Source organism: Oryctolagus cuniculus, chromosome 10 (assembly GCF_964237555.1).
Source record: "Oryctolagus cuniculus chromosome 10, mOryCun1.1, whole genome shotgun sequence".
Lineage (NCBI taxonomy): Eukaryota > Metazoa > Chordata > Mammalia > Lagomorpha > Leporidae > Oryctolagus > Oryctolagus cuniculus.
This window is the reverse complement of record NC_091441.1, coordinates 69,690,290-69,710,096: the sequence shown is the minus strand read 5'-3', so window position 1 is coordinate 69,710,096 and position 19,807 is coordinate 69,690,290. Positions and strand designations below refer to the sequence as shown.

Genomic DNA, 19,807 nt, shown 5'->3' with positions numbered 1-19,807 from the left:
CCTCCTTGTAAAGTCCCGACCTGGGAATCATTAGTTCTCATCTTCTCTAAATTCGGGCTAATGAGCATGTGCCTAGGCTGAGCTCAGCATCAGCTTGGCTCATGTACCTTGCTGATCCCCCATGTGCCGTCAGTCCCATTTCTCTTCTACTTAGGCTGTGTCCTGAGTCAGTGATCTCTCAGACTTGCCCACCACTCACCACATTTGGAATATCATCTTCCTTCCATTCTTAGAGAATATAACTTCAGCTTCATGTTCCACCACCTGGAAACTCATTTTCCTGTTTTTCATCCTCTCCTGCAGTACTAGAAGAACCTTATCTCGTCTTGTCCTAGGCCAGTCTTGTATCCTGATTCCTCCTCAGGGACTACTCTGTGTCCTCACCACTTTTCTTTGTGTCTTCAGCTTCTTTCCTTTGAGTGACTTTTCTCTTTATTACATAAATGTGCTCCAGTCTCTTATCTAAACCCTTATATCCCACCGCAACCCCCACCTACTTTATCAGTTATGGGGACACATGGACACGCAAACACATTGTGTGTGTCTCTGTCATTACCTGTACTTTCTTCAGCCTGTGCTTCTGCTTCAACATTCTCACTAAAACTTTTATTCTAAAGTGCTGGTAACTTTCTAATTTCCAAATGCAGTGAGGGACTTTCCATTGGTTTCCTTTCTAACCCTCCTGTGACCTGTGATACTGTTGACTGTGCCTTCTTCCCCTGGTAGTATGTTTGTTTCTGCTTTTCCTCTTCTCTAGCTACTCAACCATTTTCAAGACTCTGCCTGTATTTGTTTCAGGTATTTTCTCTGTCTTTTCTGACTCTGACACTTGTACAGATGATCTTGTCTTCTGTGAGTCCAGTTGCCCTCTCTGTGTTTGTGACCCTAAATCTCATCTGCAGTGTGGTCTCTTGGCTGCAGAGCCATTTTATGCAAGTCACTCATCTCTGCGTTATATCCTATAGCTGCCTCATACTTGTTGTGTCTTGAGTTTGCATGCCTTCCTTACACAGTCCATTGTTCCTAACCCTAAACCTTTTTGTGCTTTCCCTCCGTATTCATAAGTGATGCCACTGTGCACATATCTGAGGAAGGCAGAAACTTATAGCTCCCACATCTACGTAATTACTAAGTTATAATTTCCATTTCCATATTGTGTGTTCAGTCTCTTTTCTTATTCTTCTTCATAATGATTTGATTCAGTCTTGGGTCATTATATAACCTCTAAGTTGATCTCCATATCTCCATTCTATCTTGCTTAGGTGTATTCTTCTTGTATCCAGCATGATTTTTTTTTTTTTTTAGATTTATTTATTTATTTATTTGAAAGTCAGAATTACACAGAGAGAAATACCTTCCTCCCTCTGGTTCACTTCCCAGATAGCTACAACGGCCCGGGCCTGGACCAGGCCAAAGCCAGAAGCCAGCAGCTTCATCTGAGTCTTCCACATAGGTTGCAAGGGCCCAAACACTTGGTCCATCTTACCCTGCTTTTCCAGGCAATTAGCAGGGGCCTAGATTAGAAGTGGAGTAGCAGAGACACAAACCAGCATCATATGAATTGCCGCCATCACAGGTGGCAGCTTTAGCCACTGTGCCACAATGCTGTCCCCCAGTGTAACTTTTGTGTGTTACAAGACTGGTGTGCATTTCCCTCTGATAATGCTCTGTAACTTTTTATTTTTAGATTTCTTTTTTTCTTTTTTTTATTGTTTCAACCAGTTTTTATTTATATAATATAAATCTCTTCAAAAAGATACATTCTTTCATTTAGTCAGTGGTAAAAAGCTTTATTAAACAGAAACAAAGCTTAAACATCATCACATATTTAAACAGAGATACAGATCATAAAACGTGTATGAACATAGAACACTAAATGTACTTTTTACTTAAGCAGTTACATGAATGAAGCTGTTTTTAAGTTTCTTCACTGACAACCCCATTTTAACCATTGAACAAATTGCACTTAAATTAGCAGTAAAAATGTAAAAAAATCAAACCAAATATGGAACAACAATAAAAAGAGCATCTTCATTTTCAAATAGATTAAAATTTACAGACACTCAGATACTTTCTGAGGCATATCAAAACACCTACATCAAAGGTTGCATTCATTTGAGAGGTATCAATACACGTTTGGTGTTGACTATTTGTAGCACTTAGAGTATATACAAAGCAGTGTTAGACGACTGTGGATCACATTTGAGAAACACAGATTCACAGATTTAAATTTTCTGCTACAACTTGCCAATTTAACATTATAGCTAACACAGTGACAATTACTCATTTTTTTCTTCTGAAAGTCAATAAGCAAGTTATCATTTAAGCACATGGAATAATGTCATGTCTTCTTCCTTACAGTAGCAAATTTTAAAATCCAAATACTTTGTATCATGGAAACTTTACCTAGCTGTACAAGGGCTCCCAAATACAATACAATCATAAAGTTTTTTCTTTGTAGACTCCATTAATTTATAGTTATTTTAGTACAGATAAATAAAGGACACTATTCCACATTATTGGGCAACAAAAATGTCAGTGCGTCACTACCTGTATTAAAGTATGAGGACACTACAGCCACACCATGACAAGTAAATGCCCTCACACTGGCACTCCACTGTTTCCCGGGTTTCCTTTCCACATCACAGGAGCTAGTTTAATGGATACCATTAGGTCTCAACCTATCTCTGAAAGTTCCTTTATTACAAATTTTGAAATTAAATGAGTGAAACGTCTACAGTCTCAATAAGCTAGTTTTTTTTCTTATTCTTCATTAACTAGTTCAAATACAATAAGGAATGTTTTGAATTTTTATAGATACCTTAAAGGTTTAAACACCAATAATAAATATTAAAGGTGTCTAAAATACCATTAGTGGGTAAAATATCAACCAAAAAAATGACACTAAGAACATTTTTTTTAAGAAAAGATTTATTTATTTATTTGAAAGAGAGAAAATTACAGAGAGAGGAGAGGCAGAGAGAGAGAGATCTTCCATCCTCTGGTTCATTCCCCAGTTGGCTGCAATGGCCAGGAGACAGGAGTTTCCTCCACGTCTCTCATGTAGGTGCAGGGGCCCACATGTTTGGGCCATCTTCCACTGCTTTCCCAGGCCACAGCAGAGCGCTGGATCAGAAGTAGAGCAGCCAGGACTCTTAAGCAGCGCCCACATGGGATGCCAGCACTGCAGGTGGCAGCCACACCCCCTAGGCCACAGCCCTGGCCCTGACTAAGAGTATTTTTGAGACTATTTTTTTCCTGACTAGAAAAGCTATGGGATTCATAATGAACACAGATATAATGACACGTTAACCCTGCTGTTTTGCAGCATCAGCAATAAAGAGTAAATGCATGAAGCACAGAAAAGAAGAGCAGGATTTCAGGAGCAAAATCTAGTAACACTTGAATTTTGGATGCCTCAAACATAAAAGCGTTCACCGTGCTTATAAGCACTATCATTATTTTCTTCCTTTAAGTAGTACAAATCTTTATTTTGTTTCTACTTTTATCCAGAAACAAAAACCTGATTCATTACATAATTTTTTTTTTAATTTGACAGATAGAGTTAGACAGTGAGAGAGCGAGCGAGACAGAGACAGAGACAGAGACAGAGAGAAAGGTCTTCCTTCCATTGGTTCACTCCCCAAATGGCTGCTACGGCCGGCGCTGTGCCGATCCAAAGCCAGGAGCCAGGTGCTTCCTCCTGGTCTCCTATTCGGGTGCAGGGCCCAAGCACTTGGGCCATCCTCCACTGCCCCCCCCCCCCCCCCCGGCCACAGCAAAGAGCTGGACTGGAAAGGAGCAACTGGGACTGGAAAGGAGCAACTGGGACTAGAACCCGGTGCCCATATGGGATGCCAGCACCACAGGTGGAGGATTAGCCAAGTGAGCCATGGCGCCGGCCCCTACATAATGTATTTTATCAATTTCAGTTTTCAATTATTCAAGTAATGCAAACCCAAGTATTTTCTTTTGTGACAACAACACACTTACAGACTGAGCTTCAAAGACAGTGAAAAATTCATTTAAAATAACTGATACACTCTTAAGCCCAAAGACATAAGAATTAAGACTTAACACACAAATGGTACGTAATAAGAGAAGGGAAAAAAAGATGATCAAGTATAACCAATGTCTTTTTAAAAAGATCCAAAAACAGATTACCTTAATATGTGGCTAGATTCCCAGTAACAGGGTATTTTGAAATCTAAGGAACTACAGAAGAAAAGCCAGAGTAAGTTGTTTCCCTGCCGGTTTTCCGTAAGTGTTCCTATTGTTTACTTTGGATTTCCTTTGTACTTTCACTGGGAGATTTTCTGCCTTTGCCTTCTTTCGTAGTGAAGATCATGTTTCTATGTGTAGCACATGCTTAACAATCTTTTGTAAGGCTGGACAAGTGGTGACAGATTCTTTCAATTTCTGTTTTTATGGAATGTCTTTATTTCACCTTCATTCCTAAATAAGAGCTTTGCAGGGTACGGTATTCTGGGTTGACAGTTTTTTTCTCCTAAGACTTAGAATATATCTTGCAATTCTCTCCTAGCCTGTAGGGTTTCTGATGAGAAGTCAGCTGTGAGTCTAATTGCAAATCTTCTGAAAGTAATCTGTTTTTTCTCTCATGTACATTTTAGAATCTTTTCTTTATGTTTTCCTGTGGAACGTTTGACTACACTGTGTCATGATGAGGATCTTTTCTGGTCATATCTATTAGTTCTATGTCATTCCTGTACCTGGACATACCTTTCTTACTCCAAATTAGGAAAGTTTTCTGTAATTATTTAACTAAAAAGGCCTTCTAATCCATTTTGTTATTTCCATGCCTTCAGGAACTCCTAAGACCCATATGTTGGATCATTTGATAGTATCCCATAAATCTCCAACACTGTATTTTCATTTTCTAATTTCTTCCTGTTTTGGTCTGATTAAAATTTCCAGATACTTGTCTTCTAACTTGAATATTCTTTCTTCTGCTAGACCAAGTCTGTTGGTAAGGCTTTCACCACATTTTTATTTGATCTATTGAATTCTTCATTTCAAATATTTCATTTTGATTTCTCTTTAAAATTTCATGTCATGTATGTAAAAATTCATGTCATGTATGGATTTCTTTAATTCACAGGTTTGCTTCTGAGTTCTTCTAAGTAATCCTACGTTAGTTTCCAGCATTTCTTCAGTCTCTTCATTTTCACATTCTAGTATTGAAGTGTTATGTTCCTTTGGGGGCATCATGTTTTCCTTACTCTTGTTTCTTGAGTTGCGTTTATTTTTGGCATTTGTGGAGATATTTTGTTTGTTTGTTTGTTTTTCCCTCTGATGGCTTTTATCTTTGGACTGTGCCTCTTTGGATTAGTGGGTCTGCTCTTTCAGTGAATATCCTGAGGCATGTGCTGGGTGTGGCGAGAGAACTCTGTTCAGTGCTTCAGGGTTAGGGGAGTGTCCAGGGTGACACCCAAATTGGGTGTAGTAAATCTCTTCTCATTTTTTTTTTTTTTTAAATCAGAGGGGAAGATTAATCTGCTCAGTTGGCATAGTCTCTCATCTCCTCTCCTCCAAGGAGACCAGTGCCTGGTCACTACCCTCCAGTGGGTATAATATTCATTCTCAGTGCCACAAGAACCACACAAAGGATCTGTGCAGTCCTCGGTGTGAGCACAGATCCCACAGCAATGACCCTCACCAGGGAATCGGGGAGCTCCGAGTGTTTCGAGTAGCCTGTAATGATTGCCCAAAGTCCCAGCCACACCCTGCACCCTCAGACACAGCCACAGTGTTTTCACAGTCCCAGCACACAAGGTTCCCATAGTCATGAGCACCCAGCCCCCTGTGAATTCTCCCAGCCAGACAGGTACCTCTGCTCTGCTGGTTGCGCAGACATGAGCTGGCTCAGCTGTTAATGTATGTCCAAAATGGTACCCGCCCTCTCTCGTCTAGTTACAGGATGCTGGTGCCGGGTGGTCGAGGAGAAACGTGCCTCCCTCCCCCTGTTTTTCCTCTATGTTGGAAGGTACACTGTCCCCTACAGGGCTCCAAGCTGTACTCACGCCAGGCTCTTTCTGCAGCTTTGTCACCAGTGGCTTGGGCTGCTGCTGTATGGTCTCAGCTCATTCTCCAAAGCTGGTGCTGAGGCTCTGGGGTCCTGAGTTGTGCATGTCCACACCCTCCACAGTAGGTCCACAGTGTCTCTCTAATTTGCATGGAGTTTCCTCACCGTTGTCTACCTAACTTCCCTGAGATTGGACTCTATCCACTCTTTTTTTTAAACTATCTTCTCCTAGATTAGAGCAGTAAGCTCCCTCCCTATTCCGCAATCTTGGTTGTCTCTAGATTTATTTTATTTATTTGAAAGATAGAGTTACAGAAAAATAGAGACAGAGAGGTCTTCCATTCACTGGTTCACTCCCCACATGGCCTCAACACCCAGGGCTGGACCAGACTTGTCAGGCGCCTCTTCCAGGTCTATTAGATGGGAGAAGGGGCCTAAGCACTTGAGCCGTCTTCCACTGCTCTCCCAGGCACAGTAGTAGGGAGCTGGATGGGAAGTGGGGCAGCTGGGACTCAAACTGGTGCGCATATGGGATGCTACAACCTTGGGCTTAACCTGCCACATCAAAACTCCGATCCCTGCCCCACAACTTTTATGAAGAATTTAAAGTTCTTCAGCATTATCATAGTGGGAGGAGAGGGTGCTGACCTTCACACACTTCTTTTTTTTTTTTTTTAAAGATTTATTTTATTGAAAGTCAGATTTACACACACACACACACACACAGAGAGAGAGAGAGGTCTTCCCATCCGCTGGTTCACTCCCCAATGGCTGGAGATGTGCCAATCTGGAGCCAGGAGCCTTTTCTAGGTTTCTCACATGGGTGCAGGGGCCCAAGACCTGGGCCATCTTCCACTGCTTTCCCAGGCCACAGCAGGGAGCTGGATCGGAAGAGGAGCAGCCAGGACTAGAATCAGCACCCATATGAGATGCTGTCGCTTCAGGCCAGGGCTTTAACCTGCTGCGCCACAGCACCAGCCCCACTATATTCATTTTAGTAAAAGGGAAATCACTTGGCGTTTTCCCACTGTGACTGGTTTTCAATACCTCAGTGTCTTCGGATATGTCATTCCCTTTTTGAGATATCCTTCCTCCTTTTTCTAACCCAATTCAACACAAATCCTTTTCCTGCAAGTATGAACTCAACAACTGCTTTCCTACTGGTTGTGTTCCCATCCAGTACAGCAGGCCATGGAGGTGGTAGTTCTCTTCCCCTAAGTCCTTATGGGCCCTGTGATGTGCCGTTTTTCTTTTTTATTTATTTGAGGGATAGACAATGGGCTTCTACTCACTGATTCACACCCCAAATGCCTACAGCAGCTGGGGCCAGAGCCGGGAGCTAGGAACTCACTCCAGGTCTCCCACATGGGTGACCGGAACCCACCTTCTTGAGTTGTAACCCTGCTTTCCAGGATCTGCATTATCAGGAAACTGGAATCAAGAACTGGAGCTAGGAATCATGCCCAGGTACTCCAGTAGTGACTGTGGGCATCTAAACCCAGCATTTTAACAGCTAGGCCAGACACTTACCCAGGAATGTGTAATTTTTTGTTGTTAAGATATGTTTATTTTATTTGAAAGGCCGAGTGACAGAATGAGAGAGAGAGAAAGAATAAAATCTTCAGTCTGCTGGTTCATGTTCTAAATGGCCACAACCACCAGGGCCGGGCCAGGCTGAAGCCAGGAATTCCATCCAGGTCCCCCTCATGGATGACAGGGGTTCAAATACTTGGCCATCTGTCCCTGCTTTCCCAGGTGTATTAGAAGCAAAGCAGCTGGGGCTCCAAATACTCTTGTATGAGATGCCAGCATTGCAAGCAGTGGCTTAACCTTGCTCCAAAAATGTGTATTTTTTTAAAGTTTCTAGGATGATGCTGATACCCTTTCCCTATAGATAGTCATTATATCTTTTTCTTTTTTTTTAATGATTTATTTATTTCCTTAAAAGGAAGAACAACAGAGAGGAAGAATGACAGAGAAGGAGAGTTAGAGAGAGAGAGGGAGAAATATCTTCATCTGGTGATTCACTCCCCAAATGACAGCAACCACTAGGTTTGGGACAGGCCAAAACCAGGATCTAGGAACTCCATCCTGGTCCCTGCACGTACAACAGGGGTCCAGATACTTAGGCAATCATCCACTGTCTTAGCAGGGATACATTAGCAGGGAGCTGATTTGGAAGTGGAGCAGCCAGAACTTGAACTGGCACCCCATGTGAGTAGCCAGCACTGGAAGCAGCAATTTACCTGCTCTGATACCATGCTGGTCCCCATGCTACCATTTTAAACATTTCCATACATAGCAGATACTTTGCAGTTATTATACGGTTCAGAATACATTCCTTGAAAAATAGCTATATGCTGATACTGTACTATACACTATATATTAAAAATTTTTTTTTATTTAAAAGGCAGAGTTTCAGAGATGTGGAGAAGGAGAGATCAATATTCCATCTGCTGGCTCACTTTCTAAATGTCTGCAATGGCCAGCACTGGACCAGACTGAAGCCAGGAGTCAGGAGCCAGGAGCAGGTGCTGTCTCCTGGTCTCCCATGCGGGTGCAGGGCCCAGGTACTTGGGCCATCCTCCACTGCCTTCCCGGGCCACAGCAGAGAGCTGGACTGGAAGAGGAGCAACCAGGACTAGAACCCGGCACCCCAGCCAGGACTAGAACCCGGAGTGCTGGCGCCGCAGGTGGAGGATTAGCCAAGTGAGCTGCCGTGCTGGCCAGGATTCTGTTATTTGTAGAAAATACAAATAAGTGCTTGAGTAATTGGATAACATATTTTCAACTGTCATGATTCAGGAAAAATTTATCCTTTTGGAAATTTTATTAAATTTTGCAATTATTTCAGCATGAGTTTTTAAAATATATTAACTTTATATATATATACTGAATATACTGAATCTTAGCCAACACATGAAGGAAATAAAAGGTGCAGAGAGGGGCCAGTGCTGTAGCGTAGCAGGTAAAGCTGCTGCCTTCAGTGCTGGGATCCCATATGGGTGCTGATTTGAGACCCGGTTTACTCCACTTCGATCCAGCTCTCTACTATGGCCTGAGAAAGCAGTAGAAGATGACCCAAGTCATTGGGCCCCTGCACCCATGTGGGAGACCTGGAAGAAGCTCCTGGCTCCTGGCTTCGGATCGGTGCAGCTCCAGCTGTTGCGGCCATCTGGAGAGTGAATCAGCAGTTGTAAGACCTACTTCTCTCTTTCTCTTTCTCTCCCTCTCTGCCTCTGTGCTTCTTTGTAACTCTGCCTTTCAAATAAAATGAATATATCATAAAAAAAGGCATATAGATTGGAATGAGAAAGCAAAACATACACAGGTTGTGTGTTGAAAACACCAAAACACTGATAAAAGAGATGAATAGGTGATTTAGTATATGGAGAGACTTACCCTGTTGAGAGAGATTGGAGTTCTCCCCAAATTGCTGTGTATGTTTAGCACAATTTTTATCAAGTCTCAGGAAGATTTTTCTGTAGATTAAAAACAAGCTTTAAAATTTATATGGAAAAGCAAAGGAACTAAAATAGAATTGCTGCAACAGTCTTGAAAGAGAAAAGGTAGAAGAAGCATTCTGCTTGATTTGAAGACTTACTGTGTAATACATAATCCAGATCGTGGCATTCTGGCAGAGGGGTAGACAAGTAAGTCAGTGGAGCAGAATACAGGGTTCAAGGGCTGGCACTGTGGCGTACACGTAAAGCCGCCAGCTGCAGTACCGGCATCCCATATGGGCACTGGTTCGAGTCCCGGCTAGAAGATGGTCCAAGCCCTTGGGCCTCTGCACCCACATGGAGACTCAGAAGAAGCTCCTGGCTCCTGGCTTTGGATCGGCACAGCTCCGGCCGTGGTGGCCAACTGGGGAATGAACCAGCAGATGGAAGATCGATCTCTCTCTCTCTCTCTCTCTCTCTGCCTCTCCTTTTCTCTCTGTGTAACTCTGACTTTCAAGTAAAATAAATAAATCTTTTTAAAAAAAGATTACAGGGCCAGGTGTTTCCTCCTGGTCTCCCATGTAGGTGTAGGGCCCAAGCACTTGGGCCATCCTCCACTGCACTCGTGGGCCACAGCAGAGAGCTGGACTGGAAGAGGAGCAACCGGGACAGAATCCGGCGCCCCAACCGGGACTAGAACCTGGTGTGCCAGCGCCGCAGGCGGAGGTTTAGCCTAGTGAGCCACGGCACCTGCCAAAATAAATCTTTAAAAGAAAAAAAACCAGTGAATTATAGTTATTTATCATTCTAACGAAATTCTACCATGGCTGAACGATCTGAGTATATGAAAACTTTGTGGAGTTCATTACATAATTTGAACACTTACATAGTTAAATTAATTATGTCATACCAGGTAGACACTATGGAAAAACCAATCTGTACAGGATTTCTCAACTCTCTGAACCTAAACTACAGACTGCTCCTCTTCCCTTTGTCCACGTGGCTCAAGCTGTATTTGTTGTATCCTTCAAGCATGATAGTCATGTGTCCTAAGGCATTCACTGTTTTCTGTGCGTGGAACACTGTTTTTACATTTGCATTCTATTTGAGAAGCTGTGAGACAGATACAGACAGAGAGAGATCTTCCATCTCCAAATGCCTGCAGTAGCCAGGCTGAAGCCAGTAGCCCAGAAACTCCATCTGGGTCTTCCATGTGGGTGGCAGGGACCCAAGTACTTGAGGCATCATCTGCTGCTTCCCAGAGTGCATATTAGCAGGAAACTAGGCAGGAAGCAGGAGTAGGCAGTCCAGTGTGGGATGTAGGTGTCTCAAGTGGCAGCTTATGTTTGTGCCAAATGCCTGCCCCCTGGAATAATTTTAATCAAAATATCTGTCTGATGGGCCTCCTGCTTGTCATTGTGAGGACCCTGCACCATAGCACTGCTAGTCTTCTTTTACTCCTCTATTCTTATTATTCTTTAGCTCTGTTACTGTATCACAGATATTTTGCTTAGTTGTTAGGCTTACTGCTATTGCCTTTTCTGAGGTCAGCCGCCAAGGATATGCTTGGGTCCCAAGTGGCTAGAACAGCATGTTGAATAGATACTTCATGTGCATTGTTTGCTTTTGGTCTCAAGGAAAGTAACATCTTTTCTCCAACTCCCATGTTCTCTCAATATTTTAGGCTCTCAACTCTCCTCAAAGCAGAAATTTTGTTTCAACAGAAATGGAGAGATAATTATTTTAAAGTGAGAAAATGCCAGCGCTGTGGCTTGCTTGGTTAATCCTCCTCCTGCAGCACCGGCATCCCATATGGGCGACGGGTTCTAGTCCTGGTTGCTCCTCTTCCAGTCCAGTTCTCTGCTGTGGCCTGGGAGTGCAGTGGAGGATGGCCCAAGTGCTTGGGCCCCTGCACCCGCATGGGAGACCAGGAGGAAGCACCTGGCTCCTGGCTTTGGATTGGCACAGCGCTGACTGTAGCGGCCATTTGGGGGTGAACCAATGGAAGGAAGACCTTTCTCTCTGTCTGTCTGTCTCTCTCTCTCTCTCTCTCTCATTGTCTATAACTCTACCTGTCAAATAAAAAAAAAATAAAGTGAGAAAAGATCCTTTTCACAAACACTCATGAATACACAGATTTTGTAAAGATACTTCTTGAGTATTATTTTCATTGTCTACAACAGACTCTTGACTAGTAAAGGGCAGATTAAAAAGAACCTTTTTTCCAGTTTGGAGGCGTGTAGAATCAGTTTTATCAGTGACATTGTCCTGTCATGTTTAGGAACGTGAAATCATGATGGATTGAAAGATTCTTGGGTTGACTTCTAGAACAGGTAACCTATTCTTTGGAAAAGGTTGAAACTGCTGCACATATTTTGGGTTCTTTCTTGTATGCTTACATCTTCAGCCTTTGCAAATTTGCCATTCCTTCCAGATAGGGCATCCCTTACCTTCCCCCACTCGCAGAGGAACGACACCGTCCCAGGTCCCCCCACCCCCCGCGCGCGCGCGCGCGCGCGAGCGGCACACCGTCCACCGGCTCTCTCAGGGGTTGCTCAGATGTTCCTGCTGCATGTTGTCTCTCTCCTCCTTTATAGTCCTCTTCTACCAATCCCAACTCTGCTGCCCACACACCGAGCACACTGCTATCCTTCAATCAGGAGCAGGATCAGCTCCTGCAGCTTGTTAGTTGAATTGGTGAGGCAGCTGTGTGGAAGTTGTTTATTCTCTCTCAGCGCCACATGGTGGGAGATCAGATGCATAGTGTTAGTCCTAGCAGTTCCAGTAATTTAGTCTAGTCTTGGTTGCTCCCCACACCCCCCCTTTTTTAAGATTTATTTTTATTTGTTTGAAAGAGTTACAGAGAGGTAGAGCCAGAGAGAGAGAGATCTTCCATCCACTGGTTCACTCACCAGATGACAACAATAGCCAGGGCTGAGTTGATCCGAAGCCAAGAGCTTCTTCTGGGCCTTCCATTCTGGGTGCAGGATCCCAAAGACTTGGACCATCTTATACTGCTTTCCAAGGCCATGGCAGAGAACTGGATCAGAAGTGGAGCTGCCAGGACGCTAACTGGCACCCATATGGGATGCTGGCACTGCAGGCCGGGGCTTTAACCCACTACCATTCCTTTTTATTCCTTTCGAAATATGTTGTTTTGCTAGAATTTCCTGTTTACTTCCTCAGTTACCTATCAAAGCCTGTTCATCTCACTAGGCCTACCAAGAATCAATTTGTCAAGCTTCTTCCCACCATACTTAATGCTGTACAGTCTTCGGAGTTACTATTTAATCGAGTTTTTTTCCTTTTAAAAAGTCTTTAGGCTGGCACTGTGGCATAGTGGGTAAAGCGCTGCTCCACTTCCAATCCAGCTCTTTGCTATGGCCTGGGAAAGTGGTAGAGGACAGCCCAAGTCCTTGGGCCTCCGCACCCACATGGGAGACCTGGAAGAAGCTCCTGGCTCCTTCAGATCAGTGCAGCTCTGGCCATTGCGGCCAATTGAGGAGTGAACCAACGAATGGAAGACCTCTCTCTCCTCCTCTCTCTCTCCCTCTCCCTCTCCTTCTCTCTCTCTCTCTCTCTCCTTCTCTCTCTCTCTCTACCTCTCCTTCTCTCTGTGTAACTCTGACTTTCAAATAAATAAATAAATCTTTTAAAAAGCAAAAAATCTAAACAAATAATATGTTATCTTGATGTCCCTGTTGCCTGGCTCTTAAAATGTTGCCTAAAATTCACATATGGGGGCTGGCGCTGTGGTGCAGCAGCTTAAAGCTCTGGCCTGAAGCGCCGGCATCCCATATGGGCGCCAGTTCTAGTCCTGGTTGCTCCTCTTCTGATGATGCAGCTCTCTGCTGTGGCCTGGGAAAGCAGTGGAAAATGGCCCAAGTCCTCAGGCCCCTGCACCCGCATGGGAGACCCAGAAGAAGCTCCTGGCTCCTGGCTTCGGATCGGCACAGCTCCAGCCGTTGACTATCTGGGGAGTGAATCAGTGGATGGAAGACCTCTCTCTGTGTTTCTACCTCTCTGTAGCTCTGTCTTTCAAATAAATAAAATAAATCTTTTAAAAAAAATTCATATATGAGCTCTGAGATACTATTGGGAAGAGTGAGAGAGACCATTATGATGGCGGCTCCCTCAGAGAAGCTCTTTAGAAGAGAGAAGTCAAGGCCAGATCATTTAGAAAGTGGTGTTTGTGTGAGAGATGAGATGAAAATAACGCTGGAAGTGAAAAACTGTCTGAAGGGTGATATCAGGAGAGTAGGTAGAAAAGCTGGTAAAGGCATCAGTGTGGATGTAGGAAGGAGAGCCAAGGTACTGTGGGAAATGTGTGTATAGCTGCAGTATACACAGTCAGAGCTTTGAATCCCTTTTGTGTTTCCCTACTGTATTATCTTACACTAATGACTTTATTTCACTGTCAGTAAATTGAACATAATATTCCCTTCATAGGTTTGTGAGGAATAAGAGAAGCAACAAGTAAGGTGTGTCATACTGCACCTGGCATGTCATAGATAGTCAGTTAGAAACCACTTATTAAATGGAATTTTCTTTGCAAACAATTGAAATGTTAATACTCTGCACTCAAGTTAGCAATCCTTCTTCATTAATATGGTAGTGTTTATGGTGATCTGAGTTTTAGTTTGAGCTTTCCTTTTGGCTCTTTGTCCAATTTGTAAAAGGAAATTCATAGTATTTGTTTCTCAGCTTTTTACTTGTAGGACTGAAGAGGGTTGACATACTTACAAAATGCTTTGAACTTTATCAGGAAAGTACCATTTAAGGGTAGACATCACAATTTGAGAACTTATTGTTTAATTATTGATTGAGAATAGGAAAGTCTAGGGGGAAAACTGGATTGTTAATGCTCTACTGATGTTAATGCTCTACTGATAGAATTAGTTTTCTCCTAGTCCATTTGATGAGTTAGTTATTCCCAATCTGTGCCTTGGTGTAGCCTGCTGAGATTAGTTAAGATGAATGTAGATCTTCTAGTTTGACCTGGAAAATTTTCCAAAAGGAATACTCTAATGATAAATTAGATGAAACCTGTGGGCTTTTTAAAACAAACAAACAAAAGCCTTGTTAGGACAGAATTGAAAGAGGAAGCGGATCTGTATTGTCAGCTCAGGCCACAGCTACAGCTAGTCATTTCACGAGAGATGAGATGAAACCATTTCTCAGAAAACATTCTCTTTGAGGATGGGAGGTAAAGGGACTCTTCATCAGAAGTTGGCTTAATTTTTATCCAGTTTAGAAACCACAATTCTGTTTGGGCATTGCATTTCTTCATTCTCTGAGTGACAGGAATTAAGAACAGATGATGCCCTGTAGAAAAAAGTCTACGTTTGTGTAGTTCTGCTAATGGTGTTCATAGTTGTTGAGAAATCAGATTTCCTGTGGAAGTTTGGTTTGGTTGCTTTTGCGGCATCTCATGTAATGTAGTTTGAAATATTTTCATTTCTCTCTCTGTTGGATCCTTTGCAACATAGGAAAGAGAGAGGTAACCGTAGACTTAAAATGATGACGAAGTCAGCTTTGGACTGACTTACATGGATGAGATTATGGAACTCTGTTATTTTAATAATTTCATTTCAGAGGTTCTTGGGCAAGGAGAAAACCTGTAACTTTTTTTTTTATAATTCAGAAATTAATGATTTGTTTTAGAGTGAAAAGCTCACAGATGTGTAGCTGACTGAAAGTAGCAGGGTGGTGAAAGGAGACATTTGACTCTCAGGTGCCAGGGGCCTGGGTCTGCTGTACAGAAACTATAAAGCATCTGTTAAGCGCTTATTAATTGGAAAAGAGGCAGTGTTCTTTATCTTTGCTTTATCTTTCTCTTTGCTAAAGAATGTACACTGTGAAGTTGATAGCTTTGATTCCTGAAATGCGTATATTTATGATCTTTTTTAATAGTTATTTTAGGGGCCAGTGCTGTAGCACAGCGGGTTAAAACTCTGGCCTGAGGCACTGGTGTCCCATATGGGTGCCAGTTCTAGTCCTGGCTGCTCTTCTTCTGATCCAGCTCTCTGCTGTGGCCTGGGAAAGCAGTGGAAGATGGCCCAAGTCCTTGGGCCCCCTCACCCATGGGGGAGACCTGGAAGAGGCTTCTGGCTCCTGGCTTTGGATTGGTACAGCTCCGGCCATTGCGGCCATCTGGGGAGCAAACCAGCAGATGGAAGACCTCTCTCTCTGTACCTCTCTCTGTAGCTCTCTTTCAAATACATCTTTAAAAAAAAATAGTTATTTTAAGGGTTTTAGTTACGAACAGAAACTCCAGGTTTTTTCTTCAACAGAGTCTTTTCTGAATCAAAAAGTTAATTTTTTTTTTTTTTACGGTTTATTTATTTCTTTGGAAGGTGTAGTTAGAGAGAGAGAGAGTCAGAGAGAGGGTGCTCTTCCATCCACTGGTTCATTCCCCAGATACCCGCAAAGGCCAGAGCAGCCAGGACATGAACTGGTGCCCATATGGGATGCTGGCGCTGCAGACAGCGCTGGTCCCTAATCTTCAGAATTATGTGATGTGGATATGTTTTTGATAATTTTGTTTTTAATCCTGAGAAGGAAATACAAGTTCTGCCAACATTTATAGCCAGTTCTAAATAGCTAGAGTTTTCTCAAGGATACCCTTGTTTTTGTTAGTGTTTTCTGCTGGCAAAATTAAAAAAAAAAAAAAAAGTTGAGAAAATTCACAATATTCCTTTGTTTTTGTTGACTCTGTATAAATTAGGGTTGTAGACAGGGAACAAGGCCATTACTTGGGGCTTAGACCTGCAGGCCTCCAGGTACCTTTCAGATGGCACCTGCACCCCACTGACTCCAAGAAATAGATTTGTGCTTGTAAGCTGATTTTGTGATTATTGTGTATATAATGTATAATGTGTGAATTTTAAATATTGATGGAAAATAGTAGTGAGTTCTTGTTTAAAGTCTCGGGCAATGTATCAAATACTCTAAAAACCAACTGCTGGAGTTCTTTTCTTGGGCTTATCTCCTCCCTGGTTGTGCAGAGGTCTGGGAAGGTGCCATGCAGGATAATTGGATTCCCATTGCCCTGTGAGATGAACCTTCTCCGTTTTTATGGATTCTTCCCGCATGTTGGTCAAATGGCTGTTTTCAGTTGTGCAATAGATATGAGTAACAGCCTTGGGGTTTGTGTTCTTTCTGTGATTACAACAGGAGGAAATACATCCTTTGCTGTGATACTTTAGTGAAATTTGAATTTTAGGGATTGTATGGCAGTCTAAAAGCATAAATTATTCTATTGGTATGTTGAGAGATATATTGTCTTTACTTTGTTGATTAGGTAGTTGACCTTTTTACCATCTCATATGCTGTAGTGGTTAAAGGGTGATTAAACTGTTAAAAAAAAAAAAGTGATTTAAAAAAAAAGTTCTTGCTGACATCATGTTTCCGAGAACACTAGTATATGTGATTTACTATAACAAGATCTTAGTTTTTTCCTGTTGGCAAATGACATGTAATATTTACAGAGGTCTTGGATTTAGTCCAGCGAAAACATCTCAGATAAATTGATGTGTGAAATGAAACCCATCTAACATTGCCTTTTTTTTTTTTTTTTTTTTTTTTTTTTGGGAAAGAGTTAGACAGTGAGAGAGAGAAAGAGAGAAAGGTCTTCCTTTCCGTTGGTTCACCCCTAAATGGCTGCTACTGCTGGCGCTGTGCCGATCCGAAGCCAGGAGCCAGGTGCTTCCTCCTGGTCTTCCATGCGGGTGCAGGGCCCAAGGACCTGGGCCATCCTCCACTGCACTCCTGGGCCACAGCAGAGAGCTGGACTGGAAGAGGAGCAACCGGGACTAGAACCCGGAGTGCTGGCGCCGCAGGTGGAGGATTAGCCAAGTGAGCCCCAGCACTGGCCTAACATTGCCTTTCATATGGAGATAATATAAACAATTTTTTTAGTTTAGAGAGAGAATGGATCTTATTTCCTTGAGGGGAACAGCTTATAGTAGAGCATATTTTCCAGACTTATTGTCAGGCATCATGTTTTCAGTTTATAGTTCAGTTTTATGCCTCTTACAAATATATATTTAGGATTCTAAGTTAATGTTAATTCTGTTGTTGCACATTTGCTTTTTTTCTCCTTGTGTCATTCTTGTCTTCCTATCAAAATGATAATAATATCAAATTTTATATTTCACATATTTAAGATAGCATAAGTTCTAAATATGAGTTTTTTGTTTGTAAAAGCTAGAAATATGTCTAAAATATTAACAGTCTTAAGAAATGTAGCATGTTCCCTGTTCTTTTAAAGAATATAGTATTTCAGCTGTGTTTAAATATTTTTCAGCACTTAACCTAAACATAGTTTTAAGTGTTGAAAATTATTGAAATATTGTTGATTGTTTATCAGTTGAGAAGTGAAGAAAATGAAATACAGTTTCCCTGGAGAAACTGGAAATGCAGTCTCATATGCTTGAGTGTAGATAGAATCAGTTTTTAGGCACAAGAATCTAAATGATCCTTTTACTCTAGGAAGATAAGTACTTTATTCATCTTTAGTCAATTTTTTTCAAATTTCTTTTCCCCTTTTATAAATACAGAAGCTGTTAATGTTAAGATTTTAAAAAATGACAAATTTGCAATGACAGTTATGGTTTTTGTTCTCTGCTTTCAGATGATCACAGTCGTGTTAAACTGCAAAATACTGAAAATGATTATATTAATGCCAGTTTAGTTGACATAGAAGAGGCACAAAGGAGTTACGTTTTAACACAGGTAAGTAGTATGATACCGAACAGATGCCTGGAAATGGAATCGTGTGGATCTGCTTTAAAACAGTGCTAAAAGTATATCTTGCCTGCTTTTGGAAATAAAATGGTGTTTTAGATTTTGGATTTTTTGTTTGTTTATGCAGTGAATTACAAACAACTTTTGAAACATAAAAACACAATACATAAAGTTTTGAAACTTTGAATATTTCACATCAAAGACATTTTTAGAGTCATATGTTTTGTGAAGGAAAAATCTTCTGAAATGGCTTAGGCAGTTCTCTTTGGGTCGACTCTCTTCCATGCCTTTTACTTCCCACAGAGCTTTAGTAATGCTTTGCTAGCGCTTCCTGTTCTCAAATAACCCATGCATATAGCCAGTAGGCCCTGGAAAGACGCTCTTCTCTTCCCCTCTGGTGGCATGCATTTCCTGAATGCAGCCACGCCTTCGGAAGTGTCTGGCCATCTGCAGGCCCAAGTGAGTACAGATGCCAGTGCCCCTGAGGATACACTAGAGCAGAGCACTGGCCCCTTCGGCTCAGAGTGTTAATAGCTATGCCAGATGCTTGCCTCTCCATGAACTTTTTGAAGACTCCTCTGTGCATTTATTTCAAAATTTTTGTACCAAAACATCTTTTATTTCAATAGTCCATGAACTTTTTAAAGTGCCCTCATACATATGGGAAGATACTCCAAGCATCCACTAGGGAAAGGTAATTCTAAAGCAGGGATGGAAAAAACAAAAACAAAAGAGCAAGGATGCGGGGCCAGCGCTGTGGCTCAGCAGGTTAATGCCCTGGCCTGAAGCGCTGGCATCCCGTATGGGCGCCGGTTCAAGTCCTGGCTGCTCCACTTCCGATCCAGCTCTCTACTATGGCCTGGGAAAGCAGTAGAAGATGGCCCAAGTCATTGGGCCCCTGCACCCGCCTGGGAGACCCGAAAGAAGCTCCTAGCTCTTGGCTCCTGGCTTGGGAACGGCCAGCTCCAGCTGTTGCAGCCAATTGGGGAGTGAACCGTCAGATGGAAGACCTCTCTCTCTGCCTCTCCTCGCTCTGTGTAACTCTGACCTTTCAGGAGAAAAAAACATTGTAATCCATAAACTCTACTTTGGAAATTTATATTTACGAAATAAAAGTTTAAAAAAATATTAAACAGAGTTATATTTAAAAAAAGACTTGCAAAAATTGGGAATAGATGAAAATTAAAAAAAAAGAAAGAGCAAGGATGGTGAATGTTCAGCTCAGGGGTTGTTTAAGCCTTGCAGAATCATTTGGTAGGCAGGACTTGAAATTCAACAAATCTATAGCAGACTTACTTTTTTTAAATTTTTTTATTTTGTTTTTTGACAGGCAGAGTGGACAGTGAGAGAAAGAGACAGAGAGAAAGGTCTTCCTTTGCCATTGGTTCACCCTCCAGTGGCCGCTGCGGCCGGCACGCTGCTGCCGGCGCACCGCGCTGATCCGATGGCAGGAGCCAGGTACTTCTCCTGGTCTCCCATGGGGTGCAGGGCCCAAGCACTTGGGCCATCCTCCACTGCCTTCCCGGGCCACAGCAGAGAGCTGGCCTGGAAGAGGGGCAACTGGGACAGAATC

The 19,807-nt window shown here is 42.4% G+C and overlaps 1 protein-coding gene across 13 annotated transcripts in view; it reads left to right on the top strand.

Annotated features, from left to right (window-relative positions):
• PTPN2 (protein tyrosine phosphatase non-receptor type 2) overlaps positions 1 to 19,807 on the top strand; it is a 111,574-nt gene that overhangs the window by 42,072 nt on the left and 49,695 nt on the right. For 12 of the 13 annotated variants that reach the window (XM_002713523.5, XM_070050527.1, XM_051851451.2 and 9 more), the window contains exon 3: positions 18,122 to 18,222. In XM_002713523.5, coding sequence (XP_002713569.1) covers positions 18,122 to 18,222 — 101 coding nt within the window. Of the gene's footprint in view, positions 1 to 7,492; positions 9,240 to 18,121; positions 18,223 to 19,807 lie in introns of those variants that run through there. The other variant, XM_070050530.1, reaches the window with a different exon arrangement.